At 36.5% G+C, this 25619-nt stretch overlaps 4 protein-coding genes across 4 annotated transcripts; 3 read left to right on the top strand and 1 right to left on the bottom strand.

The window, feature by feature from the left end:
- Positions 1 to 903: 903 nt before the first annotated feature.
- Positions 904 to 2341, bottom strand: LOC18613578 (mediator of RNA polymerase II transcription subunit-like protein). Its single transcript, XM_007050893.3, has 3 exons — positions 2014 to 2341; positions 1385 to 1497; positions 904 to 1289 (listed from the first exon to the last, which is right to left on the bottom strand). Exons 1-3 carry the CDS (start codon positions 2180 to 2182, stop codon positions 1155 to 1157), a joined length of 417 nt encoding a protein of 138 aa, XP_007050955.3. The 5' UTR covers positions 2183 to 2341; the 3' UTR covers positions 904 to 1154.
- Positions 2342 to 2498: 157 nt separating this feature from the next.
- PARP2 (poly(ADP-ribose) polymerase) lies at positions 2499 to 8641 on the top strand. The gene is made up of 18 exons (XM_018114179.2): positions 2499 to 2718; positions 2818 to 3109; positions 3194 to 3333; positions 3453 to 3534; positions 3815 to 4050; positions 4281 to 4407; positions 4580 to 4635; positions 5146 to 5219; positions 5374 to 5420; positions 5497 to 5546; positions 5798 to 5860; positions 6459 to 6539; positions 6759 to 6869; positions 7027 to 7102; positions 7332 to 7474; positions 7852 to 7925; positions 8147 to 8249; positions 8347 to 8641. The coding sequence occupies exons 1-18, from the start codon at positions 2635 to 2637 to the stop codon at positions 8437 to 8439; spliced, it is 1932 nt and encodes a 643-aa protein (XP_017969668.2). The 5' UTR covers positions 2499 to 2634; the 3' UTR covers positions 8440 to 8641.
- Positions 8642 to 12004: 3363 nt separating this feature from the next.
- LOC18613576 (U3 ribonucleoprotein (Utp) family protein) lies at positions 12005 to 18252 on the top strand. The gene is made up of 11 exons (XM_018114249.2): positions 12005 to 12425; positions 12932 to 13112; positions 13600 to 14078; positions 14901 to 15122; positions 15254 to 15571; positions 15677 to 16036; positions 16127 to 16207; positions 16294 to 16377; positions 16471 to 16842; positions 17247 to 17378; positions 17655 to 18252. The coding sequence occupies exons 1-11, from the start codon at positions 12087 to 12089 to the stop codon at positions 17799 to 17801; spliced, it is 2715 nt and encodes a 904-aa protein (XP_017969738.2). The 5' UTR covers positions 12005 to 12086; the 3' UTR covers positions 17802 to 18252.
- A 146-nt stretch (positions 18253 to 18398) lies between these two features.
- Positions 18399 to 25541, top strand: GCP4 (GAMMA-TUBULIN COMPLEX PROTEIN 4). Its single transcript, XM_018114272.2, has 17 exons — positions 18399 to 18496; positions 18583 to 18813; positions 18947 to 19238; positions 19321 to 19457; positions 19869 to 19967; positions 20163 to 20283; positions 20917 to 21189; positions 21280 to 21360; positions 21431 to 21514; positions 21808 to 21894; positions 22066 to 22121; positions 22192 to 22389; positions 22562 to 22787; positions 23616 to 23704; positions 24112 to 24265; positions 24706 to 24828; positions 24918 to 25541. The coding sequence occupies exons 2-17, from the start codon at positions 18644 to 18646 to the stop codon at positions 24984 to 24986; spliced, it is 2259 nt and encodes a 752-aa protein (XP_017969761.2). The 5' UTR covers positions 18399 to 18496; positions 18583 to 18643; the 3' UTR covers positions 24987 to 25541.
- Positions 25542 to 25619: the final 78 nt, after the last annotated feature.

Here is a 25619-nt window from a genome sequence, read left to right as displayed (position 1 = left end):
ATAAAAACTTTGAAAAGTCTACCTTGCAGCTTTGGGTTCGGAAATATTTTATTAGGAATATGGTATTAATTTATAGAATTATTTGTGTATGAAAATTTATAGTTTAATACACTTACATTCTTTCTAATGTAAAATTTTAAGTTTTCAAACTTTACTTTTAAAATAATAAATAATAACATTGTACTTTAGTATTAATCATTTAAATTTTGAACTATGTGAAATTATTAAATTTTTTTTGTAATAATGTATAAAACTATTAAAACTAATTATTTTGAATTAATTACTGTCAATTACGTGGAACCATAATGTTACCTACTTTTTTATGGTTTATTTTATTTGCCCCTGAATGCAACTTCCCTGTTTGTAAGTTTGTTGAATTAATGCAAAAATTTCAACACAAAAGAATAATTAAAAACATTATCCAAAGAGTTGTCTGATTTTTTTGCTCATTTTTTACAACATTAATCTTGACTTTGTCACCAAATTTCGTTGGCTAATGACTTTTTATTTTTGAAATAAATAGCAAATGCTTTTAGTAATATTATTAGTATGTAAATAGTTATTCTTTTCCTATTCTATTCCTTTTGAATGACTATTCTATTCTCATTCTATTCTTTCCGGTTAACCAAGCATGCTACTACAAGTATATATATATATATCAATGGTGTAGATGCTTGATCTTGACAAACTTATTATTTCCTTAAAACTTGTCTTATAGAATGAAAACAAGCATAAAACAGTTATACCTGTGAACAACAGTAACCTGAAACAAGTGATAAGGTTTACAGATTAATTTCACCGGTGGGATGTTTTAGAAAGTCAGATATGCAGTTAGTTAAAAGGTGGTGTGAAATGTGATGCCCACCTATTAAAATCCAATCTCAATACCCAACGGGACCTGAATTCATGGTTATTAAATAAGCATCAATTACCACTTGTTATTGCCCATCATCATTCACTTCAAACTTTGCAGAAAGACTAAATTAGTACATTGATGGGTTGAATTAATTGTGCTTTCTGCAGTTTAGCAAGCAGCGAGTAAAAATACCGCCACTGCTGAGCAACAAGATGACTGGAAGTAAAGCAAGACCCTAACTCAAACTAATCTCAAGCAAAATAACCTTAGAGGTCACTACGTCCTTACTGCTAGTCAACTATACTCTCTCTAGTTCAGTGTTGTGTTTGTCCAGTTGGTCTGTCAAATCCTTACGCCATCCCTGGATCAGTCTCTCTTGATTGTTGATGATCTCAGACTTTACCTTCAATTCTTCTTCCATTGTCGCAATTTCCTATTAGTACAAGAAACACATCAAATATGGGTTCTTTGGATTGGAGTTGGGTAAGCATATAAACAGCATCTATGGTAAAAGTTGGATGGATTTACTTTTCTGAGCATTTCAGCCCTGGTTGGCTGATCCTCACGCTGCAGGCCAATGAAGTATAACTGTAGCTTCTTGGCAGCCTCCATGAAGTCTCTAGCATGTCTCTCTACATCAACTACAGTATATTGCAAATATAAACACCATTCAGCACATACGAATTCGATCCAAAAAGGTTAAAATTACTTAATTTTGAGGTTAACTTAAGCTAGGGATAGTAATTTGAATGTCAAGCGCATATTAATTTGTAACTTGAGGAATGTGGAAACAAGCATCTGAAATTTAGTAACTTTGAAGCTTCAATTTAGGCAGTAATGAATGCATTAAGTCATCTACCAAAAAAAGAGTAAACTAGAAAGGAATTCAACAGTGAAAAAGAAAAAGTGCACGCGACTGCAATTGCCCCTACTCCCTTCAAATTGCCTTTATCTTCTTTATCACTATAAAAAGAAAACTACAACTCGAGACTTATGGTCATCTGTATTTCATTTTTCATTAATTAATTAATTTGTGTTTAAGGATTTATCGATCACAAGGGCGCTGTTCAAGCGTCCCCATTGTTTATCTTAGATTCCAGAACTAAGTATCTAACTATAGGCAACGCTTTGGAAAGAAAATGGAAATGGTTACTGACTCTGATGAGAAGGGTGGGGAGAACGGTCGATAGCCTGAAGCTCTCTGGCCGGCAAGCACGGCAACAAAGCCGTCTCCAGCGCCACCACCCACGAAATCATGTCTTCTCTCGAACTCTGGGCCGACTGAATCTGCGGATCCAACTGAAGCTCTTGCCTTTCACTACTCATGCCTGCTTCACAAATTTCACTCTCCCCTCAGCAACAACCAATTCAAGGGTTTTAACTTTTTCCTTCCTTCCTTTTTCTTTTTGTTCTTGTGGGTGTACAGACAAAGGGTTCAACCTTTTCAATTTTCCTGGATCTGCAATTCTCAACGGGCTTTCCCTTCTGAACCCAGGGGATTCGGCCCGATATCTACTTAGGGTGCTTGACACTGTTTATTCATTTATTATTCTAAACGTAAGCGACGACGTAGGGAGCATGGATTTTTTCAAATTTTGGGTTAGTCAAAAAACTTCCACGAGACGCGCCAGTGTCGTGCTCGGAAATCTGCTACTAAAACGACAGAGTTTTGAACCACAATTTCCATCATATAAAATGGTAACCCTCCATTTCTTCCGACAATCTGAAAAACCGAGTTCTCCCTCTCTCTCTCTCTCTGCTTATAAAGAAGCAAAAATATGGCAAGTAAGCTCAAAGTAGACCAGCTCCGAATCGAGCTCGCCAAGCGTGGGCTTGACACCAACGGAACCAAGCCCTTTCTGGTCGCCCAATCTCTCTTTCTATTCACTTGTCTGCCCGTTACTTTACAACACTTCAATAGCACATTTCTTACTTTTTCCTTAATTTTGAGTTGTTAACAGGTGCAGAGACTGGAGGAAGCTTTGCTTAAAGAGAAGAAGAAAGAAGAGGAAAATAAAGAAAATGATGCTAATAATGCAATTGAAAATAACAAGAAAAGAAGAGGGAGCGAGTCTAATCATAATAATAATGATGATGAAGATTCAAAAAAAATCAAGGCCGTTGAGGAGTTTCGGGAAATGAATGTTAAGCAATTACGCGAGCAAGCTACTCTTCGAGGTCTCTCCACTGTTGGGACCAGAAAAGAACTTATTGAGAGGCTTTGCGAAGATGCAGAGAAAAATTCTCTTGACGGTAACAATTAGTATTTTTAATTTTGTTCGTTAGTTCCATTAATAAAAGAATAAAGCAAGTTTGTTTTTTGTTTTGTGTTGACAGAGGTATTTAAAGAAGAAGAAGAAAAAGAGAAAGACAGTGGCAAGGAGGAGAAAATTGTTACGGCGACAAAGAAGGGTGCGGCAGTTCTTGACCAAGGGATTCCAGATCATACAAAGGCTCATTATCATGTTTTACAACAGGCTAGTCTTGCAGTTTAGATTCCGTTTTCGAGCCTGTCAGTTTGGAAATATTTTGCCTGCCTGGTTTTATTTTATTTTATTTTTGAAAAAAAGAATTTATTTTAATTTCTATGATGCAGGGTGATAATATCTATGATGCCATGTTAAATCAGACGAATGTTGGGCATAACAATAACAAGTTCTATGTGATCCAACTTCTAGGTTATTTCTCAATTCTCATTTCTCAGTTATTATAATGCTGTTACACATGTTGTTGCAGTACTAATTTTCAAATTTATTGCTTTAAGCATCTTTTGATGACATTATAAATTATAATTTAATAATTAGTCAGAAAGAAAGAGAATACTAAGAGGGCTTAGGCTCATCTAAAATCTATAGCGACATCTTCATGTTTTTGGTTGGGGGTGTTGGGGTCTGTGTGGTGGTGGTGTGTGCTAGTTTTTCTAAGATCATGATTTCCTTATTAAGTATTTTCTTGCAGAATCTGATGATTGGAAGACCTACATGGTATATAATAGATGGGGTAGAGTTGGTGTAAAGGGTCAAACTAAATTACACGGCCCCTTTACATCACAACAAGCTGCAATTGTTGAGTTTGAATCAAAGTTCTTTAACAAGACCAATAACTATTGGTCCAACAGAAAAGACTTTGTCTGTTACCCAAGGTGCTATGCCTGGCTGGAAATGGACTATGATGAAAAAGAAAAAGAATCTGATGTGAGTTGTTTTGACCCACAAATAGATGATTTGCTGGCTCCTGCACCTCCTCCCTCTATCTCCCCCTTCCTAATTTATCTGAATGCTTAAGAAGCCAGATTTTTGCTTGCCCTAAAATTGTGTTTTAGAAAATGAGGGGAATGGGAGAGGAGGGCATCCTATATCCTACCTTTTATATGGAGTCTTGGATGCCTAATGGAAACTTCTGAATTCTCATTAATTATGTTCAGCTCGAAGAAAAGACAGGCTCTTCCGTTGGTGCTCAATTGCGAGAGACAAAGCTTGAACAACGCATTGCTAAATTTATCTCTCTTATATGCAATATCAGCATGATGAAGCAACAAATGATGGAAATAGGTTAGTTAGCTAATCATTGTTATCTAAAGTATCCAAAAGCATGACGGATGTTTCGTTGGATTTTTAAGCCACATTTGTTTCCATTGCTTTTCCGATGCCTTATAAATTCCTCTTGATTTAAATCCTTGTGCTGCTGCTATTATTTCATATAAATGTTTTGGCTGTCTTTCAGGATACAATGCTGACAAGTTGCCACTTGGTAAGCTAAGCAAATCAACAATTTTAAGGGTAATTTTCGAGACATGTACAGAACATTCTCTTTGAAACCTTTTTGTTTAGTTAGAAAGTATAAAAGATTGTGGAAGGAAAAAAGTATTCCACTTTGGTGATTATTTGCTTGCAAGGCATACTTTTTAAACTATTTTAAATACTTGAAGGTCTAGTTTGGTCGTTGAATCATTGTAGGTATAAGTTATATGCTTTGGTGCCACAGCTCTCAGTGCTTTGAATTTAGAAATGACTTCTTTTCCTCTGCCCTTAATTCTACTTTTCAAGTTGAGTGGCCATTTTCCATCCATTATGGTCCCCTACCTCCTGCTGTGCATTGTTCTTGGAATGGTTTCTTAGCATTGATCTTATTATAGGGAATGTCTTGGTTCCACACTGCTTCTGCATGCTTGTCTTTCTAAAGCTTGCATTAACTATCAATATTAGCATGTACTGATATACACGAGTGCCTTTGTTTGATTGTAGAGTTTACCTAAAATAACAAATTAATTAATAATTGGATATGTTCAGGGCTATGATGTCTTGAAAAGAATTGCTGATGTGATTGGCCAATCAAACAGGAGCAAACTGGAGCAATTAAGCTCGTAAGAACCTTTTTAAGCTTTTATTACAGATATATAACAGTAGCTTTATATTCAAAACGGCATGTCATGTCAATTAAAACTTTCTAACGTTTTGAAGAAATGTGGAATTTATATTCTTGATTCTTGGTTAATTTCTTTTTCATTTTAATCACAGGGAATTCTACACTGTGATTCCACATGATTTTGGATTTAAAAAAATGCGTGAGTCTTCTCTTTCTCTGTCTGTCTCTTGCCATACATGATATTACAACTAACATGGAAATATAAACTGTTGCAGGTGATTTTGTCATTGACACGCCTCAAAAGTTGAAAAAGAAGTTGGAAATGGTGATTCATTAAATTTTAGTTTTAAAATATGATTTCTTTCTGCTATCTTGGTAGAAGGGTTCTCTTGTATCTAGCCAGCCTATATATATATATATTTTTTAATTACTCTCCTGACAACCTCAGTGAATTCATCCTGCAGCTTTTAATAACATTGACTATTTGTTTATGTGAGCCTTTTACATGTTGGTGCCAATTTTCATAGTTGCTTTCTTTTAGAAGGAGCATTCTCAGTTCCTTTTATGTAATTGAAGGTTGAAGCCCTGGGAGAAATAGAGGTTGCAACGAAATTATTAACGGACGACACTATGATGGAGGTATTCCTTATAAGCTGTGCTGTACCTTTTCTACAACCTTCTCCTCCCTTTAATCTCCTTTCTGGTTTCATCCATTAAATAAGTTGAACAGTAAATTGGTTTTTTAAACAACTAGAAGTGCTTGCATGACTAACAAGGACTGCATAGCGACCATGATTGTATTTTGCTTGTAAATTTATAAGATGTTTGTCTTTATGTGCATCATATGTGAGTGCCTCAAGAGAAAGGTGAGTTTGCTGTAGAGCTTATTTTGCATTCGTTAGAGCTGTAATTGTATGACCTGTAAAGCATATGGACTTCTGCTATATTCTTTGTATCTGTTTAAAGTCTACTTTTCAACTGTTCTCATTCTTTCTTCTTAAGCTGACTGCTAAAAATTTATGCATCTTTGATTGTTTTGGTCTATAGTGAGCTTAATTTATGGAAAAGTCAATTTTAGTACCCAAATTTCTTCCTTTCTGACTTCTTTTGCTATATTAATGTGTCCATATATATATCTATCTATCTTGAGATGCTTACGCTTTTTTCCTGTTCTTTCTCAATGGGTTATGCATGCACTGCTTTTCTGTTCTAATTTAAGTTTGTGCCGTTGTTGCAGGAAGATCCTTTACATTATCATTACCAGCAGCTTCATTGTGAACTGATTCCACTGGACGATGACTCTGAGGAATTTGCTATGGTATTTGTTAGTCTATGTAGCATTAGAATTTAGAAGTTTTAAACATAAAAACTTAAGCAACTTGTAACTTTTTATTTCTTTTTTTGAGGCCCTCTTTGAATTTTGACAAAAACATGTAATTTACAGATTAGTTTTGCAATTTCCTTACATTTTTAGCCATGCATTTTGGTAGCTAGCCTTCTTACATTTTCTCTATTCATTTTTAATTCCCCTGCTCAGATTGCAAAGTATTCTCGGAACACTCATGCAAAGACACATTCACAGTATACTGTTGATATTGTTCAAATATTCAAGGTGGCAAGAGAAGGTGAAATTGAATGCTTTAAAAAGGTGCCACTCCCATGAATATGTTTTGTATTTAAAATTTAATATCTCCCTGTTGCTTTTCTAAAAAAAAAAAAAAAAATTTCCCTGTTAAGTGTAGAATGTCCTTTTACCTAGCTCTTTATGTTGGTCTATCTTAATGGCTTCTTACTTTTTTGAGCAGTTCTCTGCAACCAAAAATAGAATGCTTTTGTGGCATGGTTCCCGGCTTACTAACTGGACTGGCATTCTGTCCCAAGGTCTGTCCTTTTCTCTCTTGTTTCTGAATGTAGTTAAGTATGTATAGATTTGTTGGCAGGATGTGTTTCCTTTTCTCTGCTGTTTCTGGACCTTGGGATTGGCATTCTGTCCCAGGGCCTTTCCTTTTCTCTCTTGTTTATGCATGTAGTCAAGAATGTATGAGTGGGAATGTGAGGTTGTTTGTCAATAACCACTATCTGACCGCACCTTGTTCTTAACATCTGCCAGGTTTGCGCATAGCTCCACCTGAAGCACCTGTAACAGGTTACATGTTTGGAAAGGGGGTTTACTTTGCTGATATGTTCTCCAAAAGTGCAAATTATTGCTACACTAGTTCTTCCTTTACAACTGGGGTGCTGCTTCTATGTGAGGTTGTTTTTAATTCGGTTCAAATGATAATTTGGTAATACAGTGGAACATGGTTCTACCATCAAATGTGTTAATATTGTGTCAACTTTAAGGATTTATAGCAGACATTGCAATCTGAGTATTTCTTTATATCAGACATTGCAAACTGATATTCTTTGTATCAATGGTTCAAACTGGTTAATTCTCAATGGACTGAAATTGAAAGGTTCCAATCATTGATCTCACTACTTTGATGTTTTGCATATGAATTTTCTTGGAACTATTGAAATTGACTGCTTGCTAGTCATGTGTGCATGTCTTGGTGCTTCCATATATTATTTTTTTCTTGTCTTTCTTGTGGTTTAGTATTCTTACAAGTAATTAATGATTTACCTCTTAGGTTGCACTGGGTGACATGGCTGAGCTTCTACAAGCTAAAAGTGATGCCGATAAGCTGCCAGATGGGAAGTTGAGGTTTGTAAAATTCTACGTGAACGACTAAGAGCTTATAAGCAACCTGGCAATCTATTTGTTTCCAAACCCACAGCTAGATACAGCGAGGAGTGTTTTCTTGCCACATATGTTTTGAATCTACTGTTTATCTAGTACCATTTGGTGGCAACATATAAATGTTAGTTCTACTCTACTCTCTTTAGCAGCATGTTAATTGATGTGAAGTTAATTTTGTATTGCAGTACAAAAGGTGTTGGTGCAACTGCACCAGATCCCTCTGAAGCCCAGACACTTGATGATGGTGTCATAGTTCCCCTTGGAAAGCCAAAGGAGCAAAAACGTGAGGTATCATGAAGAATTTTTATTCCAGGAAATTAACCATTTAATTTGAAACTGTACTCAAAACTTGTGTTTGCTTTATACATTGGAATTCTTGTTGCAGGGTGCTTTATGGTACAATGAATACATAGTCTACAATGTGGATCAGATTAGGATGCGTTACTTGGTTCAAGTTAATTTCAAATACACCAAGTAGTTATTTACTTGCCCATATTTGTTCTATCACCATTTTGTGCTGCGGTTCTTAAACTTTTTCTTATCTTGTAATTTCATGAAATTATATTTCCTCCTATCTGTCAACCCCTTTTGGATACCAGGCAGGGGATTTGTCCAGCTGTAGTGCTCTAATTTCATACATTTTTAACTTAATGAATCTAATCCCTTCTTTCTTTTAGAAATTTGAATATAGGAGATGTAATTTACGTTCATTACTTCATAGAAAAGAAAACCTGAACCCAAAATTTAATCGCTGGCTTGATCTAATGCTTTTGCCTGCTTTATCTATTCAACTAAGTACCCTCTTGGTGATGGACTTTAATCGATGAAGCCTATGCATTTGTATGGGTAAATATGTAAACACACGTGACGTTCTGAGGAGAAAAATCTGTCTTTGGATCATGGCATGAACAAGAGTCAACTGAAAATCAATCATAGGCTATGATAATATCTCGCGTCGGCCAATTTGTTTTCTTGCTGTTCCTGTGTTCTTGAAGGAAAAGTCAAATATATGCATCAAAGCATGGTGGACGTTGGCTTGTTGGAAGTCGGAAGCATGAGTAAGCGTTTGGAAAACGTGTGAAGGAAATTTGAGTGTATGACCGAATAAGGCATTTACTACAAAACCACGAAAAAAAATTGCAGGAGCACGATGCACACGCTAGCATTTATTTCTCTAGATTTTGATGATGACTTCATCGCAGAATCTATGTTCTTCTTCCACATGGCAGAAGCGGTGATTTAAGGGTGACACCACTTCAGTTCAGGTACATATATATATTAAAAAAAAGGCACGTTCAACTCTGCTCTCGATCTTACCATTTTTTTTTTTAATACACAGAGCTTCTGAGCTCGTGTAAGCCTTTGCGGCTTCCTGTCTTCTGAGACAGGAACTTGACCCTTGAGCTTAACAACACTGTCTGTCTACTAACAGCTGCTGAGTTTAACTTCATTCAGGATTAGTGTTGAAAAAGAATGGGATGGAATGGGATGGATAACAGCTTTTAGGGAAAATTTTCAGAAAGAAATTGTGAAATTAGCTTGGTGTTTACTCGTTCGATTATTATTGTATGGGATCATTATTACAATTCCGAGTTTGATATTTGCACACGTTTGCTCCATCCTTAAAGTTTGCATGATTTGATAATATGGTTCATTTTGCAACCATATTGCTTTGCTTGCATGCATTAAATCCCTATCATCAGGGTGTTAGAAATTCTATCGAGTCGTTTAAGCTATGGAAAAAAGGCCATAAACTTGGCGGGGGTGAAAGCTGGTGCCTACTCTATTAATAGGGAATCATATCAACCTAGGGAGGCCCCCTTCCCTGTTAGGAAACGCCCTTTTCTCTCTCTCTCACATACCCACACTCAAAAGCTTGCACGTTTGCAGCCAACACGGCAACACGCAAAGCCTAGCTGCACTCTTACATTATTCTCCTCTGCCTCTTGCACCAACAGGTTCTTCCCCAAAGAGAAACTCAAATTTAAAAAAAGGAGGGAGGTGGCCTACCCACCAAATGGCCCCATAATCCCAGACATGGTGGTGGGACCCGATGTCATGGCACGAGATTCTTGATCCAAAGGCTAGCAATGGTAGGGAGGGAGGTAAACTTTTTTGATTGCTGGTGGGATAGGTTTTTAGAGTCTTTTCTGCTTGTCAGTCTGTGCCTCGGATCCTGCAAGGGAACAAACACATTGGTGGTGGCATGGGTTTTGTGAAATTAAGGCAGACAGTGCCCGCTTGGTCTTCCTTAGCTATCTCTACTTTGAATTTCTTTGCGTATCACCATGATTGCATGGCATGGCTTTTGCCTTTCTCCTTGCCAGAGATTTTCCTCCACTCCCCTCCCCTCCAGCCCCAATCCCTCAACGCTATCAATTTCACTCATTGCTCCCTCCCTTTCTTATTGGAATTATTACAAATAAAATAAAAAAAGAAGCCTGCTCCGTCCCTCTCCGTTTCTCTCTCTTGCACTTATAAATACTTGACCTTCTTCATTCATCTCTTACACTCACACATCTCTACTCAAACACGTTTTCGAACTCGTTCATGGTTTCAGCTACCGGGTGAGTAGCTCCTTGTTGGAGAAGCAGGGCACGTGCAAAATTGCCAATCCATTTTGGCTTCTCAAATGCCATGTCTCGCGTTCTGCACGTGCTCCCCTTCTCCAACACGGGTTCCTCGCCCTATCTTCTTTTATCTCTTTTCTACTACCTCGTTTGCAAGCTCTCTAATGCATGAATAATTTGTAAGTAATGTAGTTGCAGATAATATACATTAATTTCTTCCCATTTTCTCATCATATTCTACTCTCTCTCTCTTTCTTTCTTTTTTCTTCCCTTTCTCTTTATTTTTCCAGTACATATTCGAGCTTATTCACTATGCTAATTAATCCATTGGAAAAAGGTAATTAAGGCGCAATTGCAGGAATATAGTCTCCTCCTCCTCCCCACTTAATGGATAAAGGAAGAGAGATCAGCAACATTGGTGCTCTGGGGTTTTAATTCAGGGGAGGGCTCTGCCCATGATGCATGACGTACACTCCTTTAGATTGCTGCTTTCATATCCAAGTTCAGAAAACTCCATCCACACCTTTTATGGCTGGCGATTCCAACCTAATCTACGCAATTAAACAGGCAGCCCAGTTACCATGCACGACGATCAGCTTTATAATTACAATCTACTTCATGTAACTTTTTCATGTTCTGAGAAAAGTTCATGTAACTTTTCAGCTGATGCCGCCCTGCTGGTTTTGTTCCAGTCAATCATACTACAATTATTGATATCTTAATAACCAAACTTTCATGCTTTGCTTTTACAAACAAGCTGATCATGCTCCGTCGCTTAACCAAAATAAGTAGTTGTAGCAGTAAAGGATAAAATTTTATAAGTTAGCTTAAATTTTTAAAATTAAAGTAAAAAAAAAAATCTTAGTGTGTACTAAACTTGTTCAAGAGCCAGGAAACACGAATTATATGACGGCGAAACGGAAGGTGCCTTTGATTTATGAGGTGGCAATAATAATTTTAAAGAGCGTGCCTTGGAAGGAAAATATTGCATATAGCAATGTTAAGATTTGGAAATTTCATTATTAGATGTCACGTACAATTATTATTTCAATTTGAGTTATCAAACGGAATATTTCTCCACATTAAAGTAAAAGTTATATATACTGTTCACATTTTTCAAATGGTTTTATAAAATAGATCATTACATATTTAAAATATAAAACCAAATTCAATTCCATTTAGAGACTTGAATAGTTAAAATGTAATGTCAATTTAAATATAATTAATTTGCTCTGTATGAAAATAAAATTTTGTATTCTGATATAAGAAATCCCATGTTTGCTTGGTGGCCCACTTTTGGATTTTTAGCCCAAATTTTATATCCACCAACTCGTCCTCGTTTAAAGTTTAAACCAACTTAGTTGGGCTTTGAGCCCGTTTCTTGACTAAAGGCCAAGCTTTTCCCTGGTCAGAGACTCAGTTCACCCGCACCGTTTCGAGAAAGGGTCGGGTTTAGCCTCCAAATTCCTAAATCCTAGTAAACCCCTTCGCTCTCACTGAGCAGCCACAATTTATTTGCGGCCACCACCACCACTACCACAAGCTCTGCTTAGCGATGGCAGAAAAGAAGCGGAAAGAGAGGGCCGGAGGCGGCGAATCCAGAACGAACAAAAAGTTCAAAAAGCATTCAAACTCCAAAGGCCTAACCAAGAAAAGCAAGGATAAATCCAATATGAGAAGGAAGAGAACAGGTCCTCGCTTGCCTTCTGCGCTGCGAACGGAGCTCGACCGCCTGAACGCTAGAATTTCATCCAACAGCGATGACGAGATCAATTCGGATGTGGAAAAGGATGTTTATGAGTACGAGGAAGAAGTGCCCCAAGAAGAGTCCCGGAAGAACCGCCGCTTCGACCCTGTCGAGAACTATGAATACGAGCTTCCTGAGGATTTTGAGGTTCGCTTCTCACTTTTTAGCTCGTTAAGTGAATTTTCTTTCATTTTTTTTCATAATAAATTTGTAATGTTCTAGAGTTTATTATATGTTCTTAATTTGAAAACACTTTGTAATTCTGAACTTTAGGGTTTTTGTATTCTATCATTTGCTCAATTTTCGAATTTAATTATTATTATTTTTTAAAATATAGATCTTCTAAATGAAGCTATATTGATTGAAGCTTGAAGTGAAATTGAGTTTGAATCATGTTAAGGAGCTATAGTTTAATTTGAATATCAAGCTGCTAATTGTTGCTTGGGGCAATAACTCTGCAATGATTTCCACGATTTGATGAAATTATGAGCAATGGCATATATGATTCTGTGGTCTCTAGGAAGTATTTCGATAAATTTAGTGGTTATCGCACATCTCACAGTCTTCTTCTTATTATTTCTAGGATATCATCGTATCTTGCATCCTAAATTCTAGTTCCTTATGTTTGTTAATACTTTAATTTTCTCATGTAGGATGAAAATGTGTCATCGGATGATGATGATGATGACAATGACGACGACTTTGATGTTGGTGGAAATGAGGGGAATCTGATTGAAGATCTTGATGATAGTGATGGGGTTGAAGAGGAAGATGATGGAAGGCACTTGAGGATGTTGCAAGGAATCACTGGAATGTCAAATGATGCCTTTGAAGGTAAGACTTTGTGGAATATACATCGTCGAATAAGTATGAGGTTCACTGATAAACCAAGTTCAATGACTTATGTGTGCTTTTTAATGGTTGTAGGGCTCTAACAGACAGAATAAGCATCTTGGTCATCTTATTAATTAATTATCCTATCTTTTCTTGGTATCTCTATATAAGTTTCTAACAACTTTGTTGTTTGAGAAGTTGAATTAAATGTCCTCAACAATATGGCTGATATCTGTCTGACACAGGACTTAGCACCTGTGTTTTATGTGAAAATTCTTGTCTACTCGACATAGTCATCAATCTGAAACTTATATTTGTTTATAACAGTTCTTACATACATGTGATATTTCACATGAATTGCAATGGGTAAACATGCCATCCTTAATTGAAAAATGAGAAAATTTTTTGGATCTATTCATGTGGGCATTGGAAAGTTACCTTATACTATTAAGTTGATATGTTTGGTCTCAAATTTTTGACAATGTAGGCAAGAAAAAGAAAAATAATGTGGTTATATCTGAGGCACATCCTGAGTCAGAATACAATCCTACTCGTGATGTTCTGGAGGGTGATGGCCACATTACAGTTCAAGATCTTTTGGAGCCTATTCAAGGAAAACCTGGATATAGCAAACTTAGAAAAAGAGTGCAATACATGGACAGAAAGTCAACATCTATTCAAGCTCCGCTTCCAAAGGCAGATAGAGAGAAGTTGGAGAGGATGGCAGTGTATGAACATTCAAAGAAAGATATTACTAAGTGGGAACACTTGGTCAAAAGGAATAGAGAAGCTCCTACTATTTTTTTTGGTGAAGATGTAGACTTGGGGTTTTCAACTGTAGGGGCAATAGCTTCTGAATTTGAGCCTAGAACTGAGTTTGAGAAGAAAATTGCTTCTTTGGTTTATGATGACAAAGTTATTGAAGCTCACAAAGCAGATGGTTCCAAGCTTCTGGAACTAAATAAGGTATGGGCATTTTAGACTGACCTTGTTGACTAAACCTGGCATTTGTTATTTTTATAGGTTTGCAAGATGCCTGCCTCTCCTTCTGGTCATAAACTTTCTATAACCAAACAAACTATTTCTTCTTGCTAAGTAAATTTTCCCTTATATTTGTGATGATTTTCAGTTTGATCTTTTGATTAAAACATATTGAATACACTAAATTACTGCATTTCTGGACAAGACATAGTTAAATTAGTTTACAACCATTGTCAGATTTTTGAAGATTCTAAGATATAGTCCAGTGCAATTACACATCATTGATCCAACTGAATTAATATGACCATTTAATCTTTGATTGCCGTTATTAAGTTTTATTTTTCGGTGGAATTTGGACTCAACTTTTTTTCCTTTCAGATGTTAGCATGTTTTTATGCTTTATAGAATTTTCAGAAATATGTGTTGCCATCAGGGTTTTTCTATCAGAGAGCTTATAGGTTTTGGCTCTGACAAGTTTGGACTATAATGTTGAAGAAGTCTTGAAATCAACTGATATCATAATTTTCTATATGCATGAAAGGAATTTTTCATATGAGGAGCAAACATTAATATAGGTTGCATTTTGATTTTGCATATTTTTATTTTATAGCTTGTCATTCTCTAACTTTTTCTATTGATATATAAATAAAATCAACGGGATCTTTTAATATGTTATGCTTCTGCAATGGTCTCTGTTCAATTGCATATAATATTATGTGCAACTGTTGGTCTGTCATTGCTTAAAATTCAGTTGTTAAGATCTTCAAGATTATTTGAGTGTCTCTGGTCTTCATTGATGCTTGGCAGATATCTGCAGAAGATTACATGAAGCACCGAAATCACATTGCTAAAATGCGCAGCCTTCTTTTCCATCATGAAATGAAGAGAAAACGCGTAAAAAAGATCAAGTCCAAAACCTATCATCGTTTAAAAAATAAGGACAAACTTAAAGCAGCTTCTGCAGAAATGCTGATGGATCCTGAGGCAGCCAAAGAGCAGGCTAGGAAGCAAGAGTTCAAACGGGCTGAGGTAATCCATCATCTTTCTTGATTTTCATTAATATTCTGTTCTTCAAATGATATTAGTTCATCTGCGTTTACCTAAAAATAAAGTAAAAAATTTGGAATCTTGATTTTTCTCTCTATTACATGACGATGCAGGAGCGAATGACTTTGAAGCACAAAAATAAGTCAAAGTGGGCAAGGCGTATTTTAGAGCGTGGTTTGAATGCCCAGGATGAAGGTACTCGAGCAGCTATGGCTGAACAGCTTCACCATCATGCTCTTTTGACAAGAAAAATAAACACTGTGAAGGACAGTAGTAGTAGCAGCAGTGATAGCAGTAGTGATGAGGATGATGAGGGTTCAGACCAGGATAGGGCATCAGAGTTGCTAGAAAAAGCAAAAGAGAAGACATTGAAAGTATTAGAAGACGATGAGGAAGTGCCTAACTCTGGAGTGCTTTCTTTACCTTTCATGGTATGCTTTGCTTCAATTTTTCCTTTGGACTGTTGAAAGACTTACTCATAAGTTGTATTTGCTTATTTTCTCCTGATATATTGTGCGTCATTTGTTATGTATTAGGTTCGTGGAATGAAGAAAAGAAAGGAAGAAGCTATTGAAGAAGCTAAGCTTGCTCTTCAGGAGTACGAGCAATTAGAGGGGACAGTTGGTGCTGTAAATTTAAAACCAGCCACTGCAAGTGGTAGAAGGGTCTTTGGCATGGCTAATAATGAAGCTTCAGAATCTAACAATAAGATCAAAACTGATAATAAGAAGATGAAAATGGATAATTATTATGGTAATAGTGATAGTGAAGATGATTTGGAAGCCAAAGAGAATCTTAACACTACGGGTGGCAGAAAAAATGATGTTGAGAAGGATGCTGGCCCTAATTGTGTTCATAAAGAAGCTGCTGATGTTCGTCAGGATTCTGTATTCAAGGTAATGTGGCTTCTGATTTTGTTGTGGCCTTCCATTTTCATATCTTTTACTCTTGAGGGTGATAGATATTACTTTTTTTGCGGTACACAGAATTTTGATGACATTGTTAGAGACCCAGGCCCAAAAACAACATATGAAGTTGCTATTTTTACCTCAGACTCGTGGAGAAAGGTTATACTTTGCTATCATTTTTTGTAACGTTCTTAAATGCAGAGGAAGCTGGTCTTATGTGCTAACTGGTGCGTATGCAATGGCAGATGAAAAGTGAGAATGGAGTGGATGCAAATGTCAAAAAGTCACAAGAAATCAAGGAACCTATTGTGCAGAATCAAGACTTGAAGGTTTGATCTCTTTGCTACTGTTAATTATGCTCTACCTTTTGTGTGTTTGGGCAGCTCCTTATTGTCCTGTTTCTTTTCTTGGAAACTCTGAAGGAGGGAGAAGAGGAAAGTGATTCAGATAGCGAAGAACAAATGGTGGATGGGATTTTGTCCACAGGCCCCAAAGACTCATATGAACTTCCTTCTCAATCGGAGCTCATTCGACATGCTTTTGCTGGGGATGATGTGGAAGAAGAATTTGAGAAGGATAAACAGGAGATCTTGAATGATGAAAATCCTGAACCTGATAAACCTGTTTTGCTCCCTGGTTGGGGCCAGTGGACTCATATACAGCAAAAAAAAGGTTTGCCTTCGTGGATGCTTAAAGAACATGACGATGCAAAGCGGAAGAGGGAAGAAACTCTTAAGAAAAGGAAGGATGCACATCTCAAACATGTCATCATCTCTGAGAAGTTGGATAAAAAGGTAAGTGGTTTGGTTTTGTTAATCAACTTCCATCTCAGCATATGTTGAGGTGATTTAAACTGGGACATTAAAGGTTAAGAGTTGTGTGCCAGAAAATTCCAATATTTGTGAAATTGACTTTTTTTTTTTTGAGAAAAATTTATTATTGTCATCAATTATTCTTGAAGATAAAAATAAACTGTGTTGTCAACATGTCATACTAGTAAATATATTTGATTTTTTGTCAAATGAGCCTATTCTTTGTTAGTGTGCATTCATTAAGGAACATGCATGACAAAGTGTTTCTCATTCTGGTATAGGGACATCCAATTGCACTCTGTTTCCCTTTCTACATAGTCTAATTGCACTCTTTCTTGTGGTTAAGTGGTTCTCTTTCTTAATCTCTCTGTATTTGTATTTGACAGGCTGAGAAATTGCAAACAAAAACTTTGCCATATCCTTTCACATCCAAGGAACTTTTTGAACAGAGTGTGCGCATGCCCATTGGGTCTGAATTTAACCCAGAGACAGCAATCAGAGCTCTTAATCGGCCAGATGTAAGTTATTCAATCTTTTCAAAATTAATAGTCCTCAAAACCTCATATTTTCCTTTGGGGGGGGTGGGGGTGCTTGTGTAAGTTTTTCATGTGATGAAAGAGAGGAGATTTGTGAAATATGGTTTGGCATTGACTTGGGAAGCTATTTCCATTGTTCCCCTTCTCTCCTTTTTTCCCATTTAATTCTCCCTGCTCCCCTTATGTATTCCTTGCAGCATAATGGCTTGATCGTGTTTCCCAATTTTTTATCCACTCACCTTGCTTGTGTTTGTGCAGGTGGTGAAGAAACCTGGTGTAATTATAAAACCAATCAAATTTGAGGAAGTGCATCAGCATGAAAAACCAGAGGATCACAAACGGAGTGGGCAAAAACGAAAGCCAAATAGAAGCAAAGGTGCTGTAGGCAAGATGAAGAAACAATAGAGACACGGCGGCTAAATTTCATCTATCCCGAAATTGCTTTCTCTTGTACACTTATAATTCATCTCCTTCTAAAGGATTGGTGTTTGAAGCATAAAGAATGAAGAGTTACGTTACTTGTAATTGACGGAGTTTAGGCATAAGCTTGTAGAGCTAGAGCATTAGGTGATTTGAGATAGGCGGGAGAGTGATAATTTGAGAGGTTTTTGGTAGAAGTTTTGTGTGAGTTCTCCATGTTTAGTGATGCAAGGATACAAAACAAAATTTTTTTTCCAAGGCAGAGGTAATTAATCCACTAATGAAGTGTATCAGAAGCAGTTGTATTATTTATATTTCCGCCTTGCAGCTTGAAAAATCAGCTGTGTGTTGAACCTAGCGAAATGAACGACGGATGATTTAAGGTTTCTTGACCGTTATCTTGTCAATTAAAATTCAGTCATTGAGTTTACTTCAATACCTGATCCTGAGTGAGTGAATTAAAAATCAGTTGTCATTGTTCTTTTAATTTTTAATTTTTTAATCGACTTATTAAATTTAGCTTTTGATATTAATAATTAGCATAAATGAATTGACATTAGTAATTTGTATAAATGACTGAAATGACATGTTTTTTCAGCTCCACCCGTGAGATAGAACTCAGTTGTACTAGTGCCACTACGAAAGGCCCAAGCGTACTAATGTTGTGTAGCGCCGGCAAGGTTAATCCGCCTCCGCACTTCACCCGCTAATTTATAATTCAAATTTATAACTTATAAAGAATACTGTGGGTCTTGTTTGTGAACAGGACAGCCATGAATTCTCTCTGATTGCCTTCCATTTTGCAAAAACGATAAAGAAGAGGAAAAATGCTGCACGAGCTCTTACTAGCTCTTGTTGGTTACACCGGAGATCTCATAATCGACGAGCGAGAACACCATAAATCTCTTGGCCTTCACTTATCTCCCGACGCCCCCATCTCCGACCAGCGCTCCTTCAAGCTTGCTTCCGATATTTCCTTCATCGACTCCAGCGAAAGGTCTTTTTTAAAAAGAATATTTTCAATTTTCAATTTTCGTAAATATCTAAACTCCACCCCCCACCACCCCCCCCTTTTTCCATTCTATTTCTAGGGTTTTTTTTTTTTTTTTTTACAATTGCTACTGTTTCAGGGATCTTATCGAGAGGCTAATTACATTGGGGTTTTATTACCGAGAGCTCGATCGCTTCGCCACAAAATCCCGGAATTTAAGCTGGATAAGGTCCGCTGATGTTTCTCCTTTGGAGAGAGCCGCTGGGTTGTCCAAACCTAAGACCGAGAAGCCAAGCGTTTATCGCAGAGCCATTGCTAATGGGCTGGTGGAAATACTCTCTGTCTATAGGTCTGCTGTTCTTCAAATCGAGCAGAAATTATTGTCGGAAACCATGCCCATTTTGGCAACTGTCACTCAGGGCCTCAATAAGGTTTCTTCTTAAGCACATGGCATCACAGATTTAATTTCCTCGTGGGCCCTTATTTTTAGTTTATAATTTTTTGGGGTTGCAGTTCTTTGTTATTTTGCCACCTTTGTACGAGCTTATTCTAGAGATCGAGCGTGATGATATACGTGGAGGACAGCTTCTTAACCTTTTACACAAACGCTGCCACTGTGGGGTGCCTGAATTGCAGGCCTGCATTCAAAGGTATTCACTTTTGTTTCTTACACTCTTTCTTTCTTCTTCTTCTTCTTTGAAGAAAAAACAAAATGCATATAATTAGTCTCCATCTGTATAAATATGACAAATTGTTTTCTGAACCATAATACTATCCTTTATGTACCTTTATGCGTCTTGAGTGAAAATTCCTACTGTAATTAAGAAAAGGTTTTATTACATGCTTCAATATGCTCATAATTAATTGAGATTAAAGCAATGAATATGGTCCAATTTTTTATTATGCTTATTTTTCAGTGTTCATGTAAATGCTTGTGAATGGCTGGGACAATGTTTATGCCTGGTTTTTTAGGGTCTCTTCAAATGTGGTTGTACTTGTGTGTTGATTGGTCTAAAGATGCCAGGACCTTTCTAATCAGCTTGCTGATTCTTGAACCATAGGCTTCTTTGGCATGGTCATCAAGTGTTGTATAACCAACTTGCATCATGGATGGTTTATGGGATTCTTCAAGACCAGCATGGAGAATTTTTCATTAGAAGGTAGGGACTAAAAGAGTTTTGTACCCTTTTGATTCAAAATATGTATTTCTTTTTAGATCTTTAAATCTTATGATTGTTTTTTGGAACTTAAACGTCTTTTAATTCTTTGATTTCATAATTCTTGCATAGATATTCTCTTTGGTTTATGTTACTTTGCACGTTTGAAACTGGTTTGATAATCATAATACTTTTCAGGCAGGAAGATAGAGATGTCGACTATGGCTCATCTATCTCGGATATGTCCGAAAAGTTGGCACGCTTGTCAACTGATGATTCATCTTTAACGGATTGGCACTTGGGCTTTCATATTTTCCTGGTATTTTGGAGCTGTCTCTTGCATTTTCTTTGTTATCACATATAAGCAAACTTCTGTTCATTGTTTTAGCTTAAATGAATAATAAACTAGTTGGAATGGGTAAACATAATTCAATGGGTTTGTGGTCAATTGTCATACTTTAAAGCATCACTGTTCTGCTGGAGTCATAAAGTTGGACAACACCATTGTCTTTATGAGAGCAACATTAACAGTTGCAGAATGAGATCTGACATGCCTGATGCAATCACATATGAGCATTTGCTTAGCAAATTGTTATTAAGGTAGGAGATGTCACTCACTTTTATTTGGATTTTTTGCTGAAGACATTAGTTTGCATAGATAAATAGCATTGCCACTGGTTTTTCGAATAAGCAATAATTAAGGGATTTGTTGGTGGATTTCCTTGTTAGGTTAAATATGCATGTCGACGAACATGTACTATATATTTAATTATTACTAGTATCTATACATACTTTTGTTATTTACGGAGCTGTTACTATGAACTATAAGTTAACTGGAAGGAAACCTGGAAATGAATCTCTAAATAAAAAGGATTTGATAGATACTTCTTTCAAAATGTTCTTAGTTTTGTTGCTGTTGCAAGCTATTTATACTTTTACTCTTGTTTTGTAGGATATGCTCCCTGAGTACATCCCTATGCATGTTGCAGAGTCGATTCTTTTTGCTGGTAAAGCCGTCAGGGTTCTCCGAAACCCAAGCCCTGCCTTTCAATTTCAGGATGCTCTGCGTAATCAGCAGATAAAAAAAGGCTCTCAAAAGGTTCAAGGATCTTCTGGGCGTGTTCCCTTCCATAAGGAGCCTTTCCTGGATATAAAAATGATTGGAGAAGAATTGCTTCCACAATCTGAGGCTGATAAGATTGAAACTATGCTTCAAGATCTAAAGGTTTTCTTCTACAGTTATGTAGTAGTTTATCTACTTATATGCCTTTAAATGATAGAAAGCCTTTATTCATCGTGCATCTGTTATATGTAGGAATCATCAGAATTTCACAAAAGGTCATTTGAATGCTCAGTTGACTCTATCCGGGCTGTTGCAGCTAGTCATCTTTGGCAGGTGCTGTTGTCAAACTTGGTACCTGATATATTTGAAGCTTGTATATACTTAATTTGCTCTATTTCTGCAGCTTGTGGTTGTACGTGCCGACTTGAATGGTCACCTGAAGGCTCTAAAAGACTATTTTCTTTTGGCGAAAGGAGACTTTTTCCAGGTACAGAATGTATAGGATCTACGGCCTTTGCCAAAAAGAAAGGGGGTAGAGAAAAGGGAAATGCTTCCTTTAGGTTCTGTGTCCTAGTCTTCACAGTTTTATTTTTTCCTTTTTAACTAAATTAAATGATTTTATTTCCTCAAATCTTGGCTCATAGTTCAATTACAGTCTAATGCTTAGCTTACAGTAGATGTGCAGCAAACACTAATTGCATTTCAACATCATGCTGAGAATTTTGACTTTATTCTTGCAAACACTTAACATGTTTTATTAAATATTTATTATGATTCCAGTGCTTTCTTGAGGAGAGCCGGCACTTAATGCGCCTGCCACCTCGCCAGTCAACTGCTGAAGCTGATCTTATGGTTCCATTTCAGCTGGTATGAGATTATTTCTAATAACTTCTTGTTTGAAACCAATACATATATATATATATATATATATATTATAATAATAAATGTAAACATACTTTTTAAACATGAGTCTTAGCTTGTTGAGGTTTCAGATTGAATAGCTGTTTGTATGAATTCCTTGCTATACTTGCATTGCAGGCAGCCATAAAGACCATTAGTGAGGAAGACAAATACTTTTCTCTAGTATCTTTGCGGTAAGACTCTAGTCATTTTGCCATCAGTGATGCCAAAAGATATGTTCTTAATTATCTTTCCATCAATCAGGATGCCTTCATTTGGGATCACAGTCAAATCCTCTCAAGTAGATTTACCAAATACAAAAACATATACTGATGGAAGTTCAGGTGCTGTACTGTCAAGTACTTCTTCAGAGACATCACTTGATGGTTGGGATGGTATTGCCCTTGAATATTCTGTTGATTGGCCCTTACAGCTGTTCTTTACCCAAGAAGTGCTCTCCAAGTAAGTTTCTATTGCTTCATGGATACCTTATATCTTTCTTATTACCAAATTTTCTTTAGGCAAGAAGCAGTCTTTTGAAATAAGAAATGATAACTGTGTAAGGAAGTCATAGGGTTAGCTTATATGGTTAAAAGACTTTATATTACATTTGTCAATCATAATTGTGTTCCAGGTACCGTAGAATTTTCCAGTACCTGCTGAGGCTCAAACGAACACAAATGGAATTGGAGAAATCCTGGGCATCTGTCATGCATCAGGATCACACAGATTTTGCCAAACACCGCAATGACCGGATGAACTGCTCAATATCTCAGCCACGGCGGCAGCGTTGTAGACCAATGTGGCATGTTAGAGAGCATATGGCATTTTTAATCAGAAATCTTCAATTTTATATCCAGGTCCTTGATTCTATAGAATTCAAATCATGTGTCTTTGCAAAATTTTTCCAGAGATTTTTCTAGCAAAGCAAGCAAGGGCTTTTATGATGAATGCTAGGCAATTTGATAGAGTTGTCCATTTAAAGGCTTGTATATGTGCTACATCCTTCATTTAAAATTTGTAGTTAAACTTTACACCTTTGATTATGATCTAGTCTATGGTTTTATGGGTAGCTGAAATGGTATTGGGCTTTAGATCTTCATTAGGGTGCTTGCCACTTTTAAGTTTTCAAGTTAGCAACACCTGTTGCAGTTACTGCATGTATCTTGACACAATATTGGCATAATCATGAAAACGCCATTAGCGTCCTGTATGGTTAGTTTGTAACTTGTCCATTGAGGTATTGGCCAATATTCTGGTGCAAGTTTCTGATCAAGATTCATATTGAAAAGTAGGGAATAGTATCATAAGATGCAAAGTCTTTGATGACAGCTTCAGTGTTGCATCATAGGCAGAAAAATAACCTCTACACCAATGAATAACTTTAAGCATCAATTTCATGGATCCTAGTGAAAACAAGTTGAGACAAAAGTTACTGGGAACGGAAATCAGATATCGCCAGTTCTGAAAGATTCTACATAGTTTGACCAGACAAATGCTGATATAGATTCCTTTCGAGTTTTATAATAATGTTCTTAAATGACATTGAGAATTAGATACCTAATATTTTGATATCAGTCTTGTTTATTCTCACTCGTTGAATGCAGATGTGTTCTTTTCTTTATGTATTTATATTTTATGCATTTCATGAGTCCTTCATAATTGAGATTTTATCTTTTCTGTTTTAGGTTGATGTGATAGAATCTCAATGGAATGTTTTGCAATCTCACATTCAAGATTCTCATGATTTCACTGAACTTGTGGGTTTCCATCAAGAGTAAGTAGGATGAGTTCATTGCACTAGCATCCTTCTGAATTTTCAAATACTATATTAGACTGTAAATTATCTGTTAAGTTTTTTTTTTTTTTTTTTATGAATTATTTCTTAAGATTTTACTTGCTAATATACATAGAATCACAAACATTGTAAATATTGAATCATTATTGCTTGTTACTATTTATAAGGACTTGATTTAGGTGAATTTCATACAAATCAACTCAAAGTATGTTTTGGTTCACTAATGTAGATATCATAGAAATCATGCCATATTATTGCATAGAATTTGTCGACGTAGAATGAGTTTATGCATAGCACATTTGGTGTTTTTCTATTATTTCTTTTGGTTTATCTTGCCAAACATCGATGATATGCTGAAGGTGTACATGTGCTTAACATTGTTACAGGTATTTATCGGCTTTAATTTCTCAGTCCTTCTTGGACATTGGCTCTGTGTCAAGGATATTGGACAGCATCATGACGGTTTGCCTGCAGTTCTGCTGGAATATTGAGAACCAAGAAAGCAGTCAAAACACATCTGAACTAGAACGTATAACCGAGGTAGCATCTCTTATTTGTTCATGTAGGTAGCACAAGCGGAAGTATTTTGAAGTAGTGAATATGATGGATATGTTCCTTTAATTTTTCAGATGTTGGTTCAAACTTGCAACTTAAGCTTAGTTGGTTTGTGACAATTTGCCTTGGATTTTTAACACTTCAATTTAGGACCAGGTCAAATCTCCAAAAAAGGGAAAAATAAATAGATAGGTTAATTCTCTCTTTGGAGACTTTGTCAAGTGTAAAGAAACAAGTTGGTTGGCTTGCCACTTGCTATTAATAGTGGGACCAGACCTCCATCTCTGCATCTTTCAGAAGCTGTTATTCTCCTCATTTCAGCTAGATATTTTTTAATTAACTTATGCTTAGCAATTCTCTTATTCATTCATGTCACAAGTTGCACAGCCCTGTATTTTAAAGACACTGTTCTTAACCTTTTCCAGGAATTTAACAAGAAATCAAACTCGTTATATACCATATTGCGCAGTAGCAGGCTTGCTGGGAGTCAGCGAGCTCCATTTCTGAGACGTTTCCTTTTGCGAATGAATTTTAATTCCTTCTTTGAGGTAATCTTCGTATGCTTATGCTAGTCTTCCAGCTACTCAAAAGTTTAGCTCATATAATTTTCTTACATGCTGTTTCCTTGTACTAATAGGCAACTGCAAGGGGTGTGCTGAATGTTGTCAGACCACGCCCATCGCTTCCTGTTTTAAATCAGCGATAGCATTTGATTATATGAAATTTCTGAAGTAGCTTGTCTGATTCTTATTTGAGTGTTCCTCGTGGTGCTGCTGTCTCCTTTCATGTTTGTTTGTGGGAGGATGGTGCTTTACTACCTAGACTGAGGGGCATGCTTGTTTTCAGCTTTATGAATGCCCATTAACCATCTCAAATCAGTTACTAGTGCATAAGTTATCTGACTTGGAGTTTGCTGCTTGCTCCTTGTTGACCTTTGAGTAACCATCTCTGGGAAGTTAGATGTCATTGTGGGAAGCGGGCTCGAGGGTGCAGTTTATTCTCAGCGGTAAGCAAGCCCTTGGGCAGATAAGCCACTGCTTGCTAGGTAACTGGAGTTTACGAGACCTGTGCTTGGCTTTGACTGGCTACCCTTTTGTGATAAGGTGGTGCATTGACGGTTGGTTTCATTCTTTTTCTTTTTTTTTTTGTGGGAGTGAGATTTTTAGTTTTATTTATTTATTTTTGTGTAAATGCAATGTATATGGGTTGTAGACTATATATTATGTAATGTAATATAATATAAGTGCATAAATTTTCTTAAGATTAATGGCTATCAAGCTTGTTTTTGCATTTCTAAAAGTGGAAGGAGTTATACTGTACATGATCTTGCACGCTCCTA

Source organism: Theobroma cacao, chromosome 1 (assembly GCF_053813885.1).
Source record: "Theobroma cacao isolate CCN51 chromosome 1, ASM5381388v1, whole genome shotgun sequence".
Taxonomy (NCBI): domain Eukaryota; kingdom Viridiplantae; phylum Streptophyta; class Magnoliopsida; order Malvales; family Malvaceae; genus Theobroma; species Theobroma cacao.
The sequence above is the reverse complement of the archived record's forward strand: the minus strand, read 5'-3'. Positions and strand labels throughout refer to the sequence as shown.

Coding starts and splice junctions, on each gene's coding strand:
- LOC18613578 (XM_007050893.3), bottom strand. CDS start 2,182: ATGAGTAGTGAAAGGCAAGAGCTTCAGTTGGATCCGCAGATTCAGTCG. Junction 1,498..2,013: donor TCCCCACCCTTCTCATCAGA/GTCAGTAACCAT, acceptor AATATACTGTAG/TTGATGTAGAGAGACATGCT. Junction 1,290..1,384: donor GGGCTGAAATGCTCAGAAAA/GTAAATCCATCC, acceptor TTGTACTAATAG/GAAATTGCGACAATGGAAGA.
- PARP2 (XM_018114179.2), top strand. CDS start 2,635: ATGGCAAGTAAGCTCAAAGTAGACCAGCTCCGAATCGAGCTCGCCAAG. Junction 5,421..5,496: donor TTTTGGATTTAAAAAAATGC/GTGAGTCTTCTC, acceptor AAACTGTTGCAG/GTGATTTTGTCATTGACACG. Junction 7,103..7,331: donor GACTGGCATTCTGTCCCAAG/GTCTGTCCTTTT, acceptor AACATCTGCCAG/GTTTGCGCATAGCTCCACCT.
- LOC18613576 (XM_018114249.2), top strand. CDS start 12,087: ATGGCAGAAAAGAAGCGGAAAGAGAGGGCCGGAGGCGGCGAATCCAGA. Junction 16,843..17,246: donor CTGAGAAGTTGGATAAAAAG/GTAAGTGGTTTG, acceptor TGTATTTGACAG/GCTGAGAAATTGCAAACAAA. Junction 17,379..17,654: donor GAGCTCTTAATCGGCCAGAT/GTAAGTTATTCA, acceptor GTGTTTGTGCAG/GTGGTGAAGAAACCTGGTGT.
- GCP4 (XM_018114272.2), top strand. CDS start 18,644: ATGCTGCACGAGCTCTTACTAGCTCTTGTTGGTTACACCGGAGATCTC. Junction 22,390..22,561: donor ACCCAAGAAGTGCTCTCCAA/GTAAGTTTCTAT, acceptor ATTGTGTTCCAG/GTACCGTAGAATTTTCCAGT. Junction 24,266..24,705: donor AACTAGAACGTATAACCGAG/GTAGCATCTCTT, acceptor AACCTTTTCCAG/GAATTTAACAAGAAATCAAA.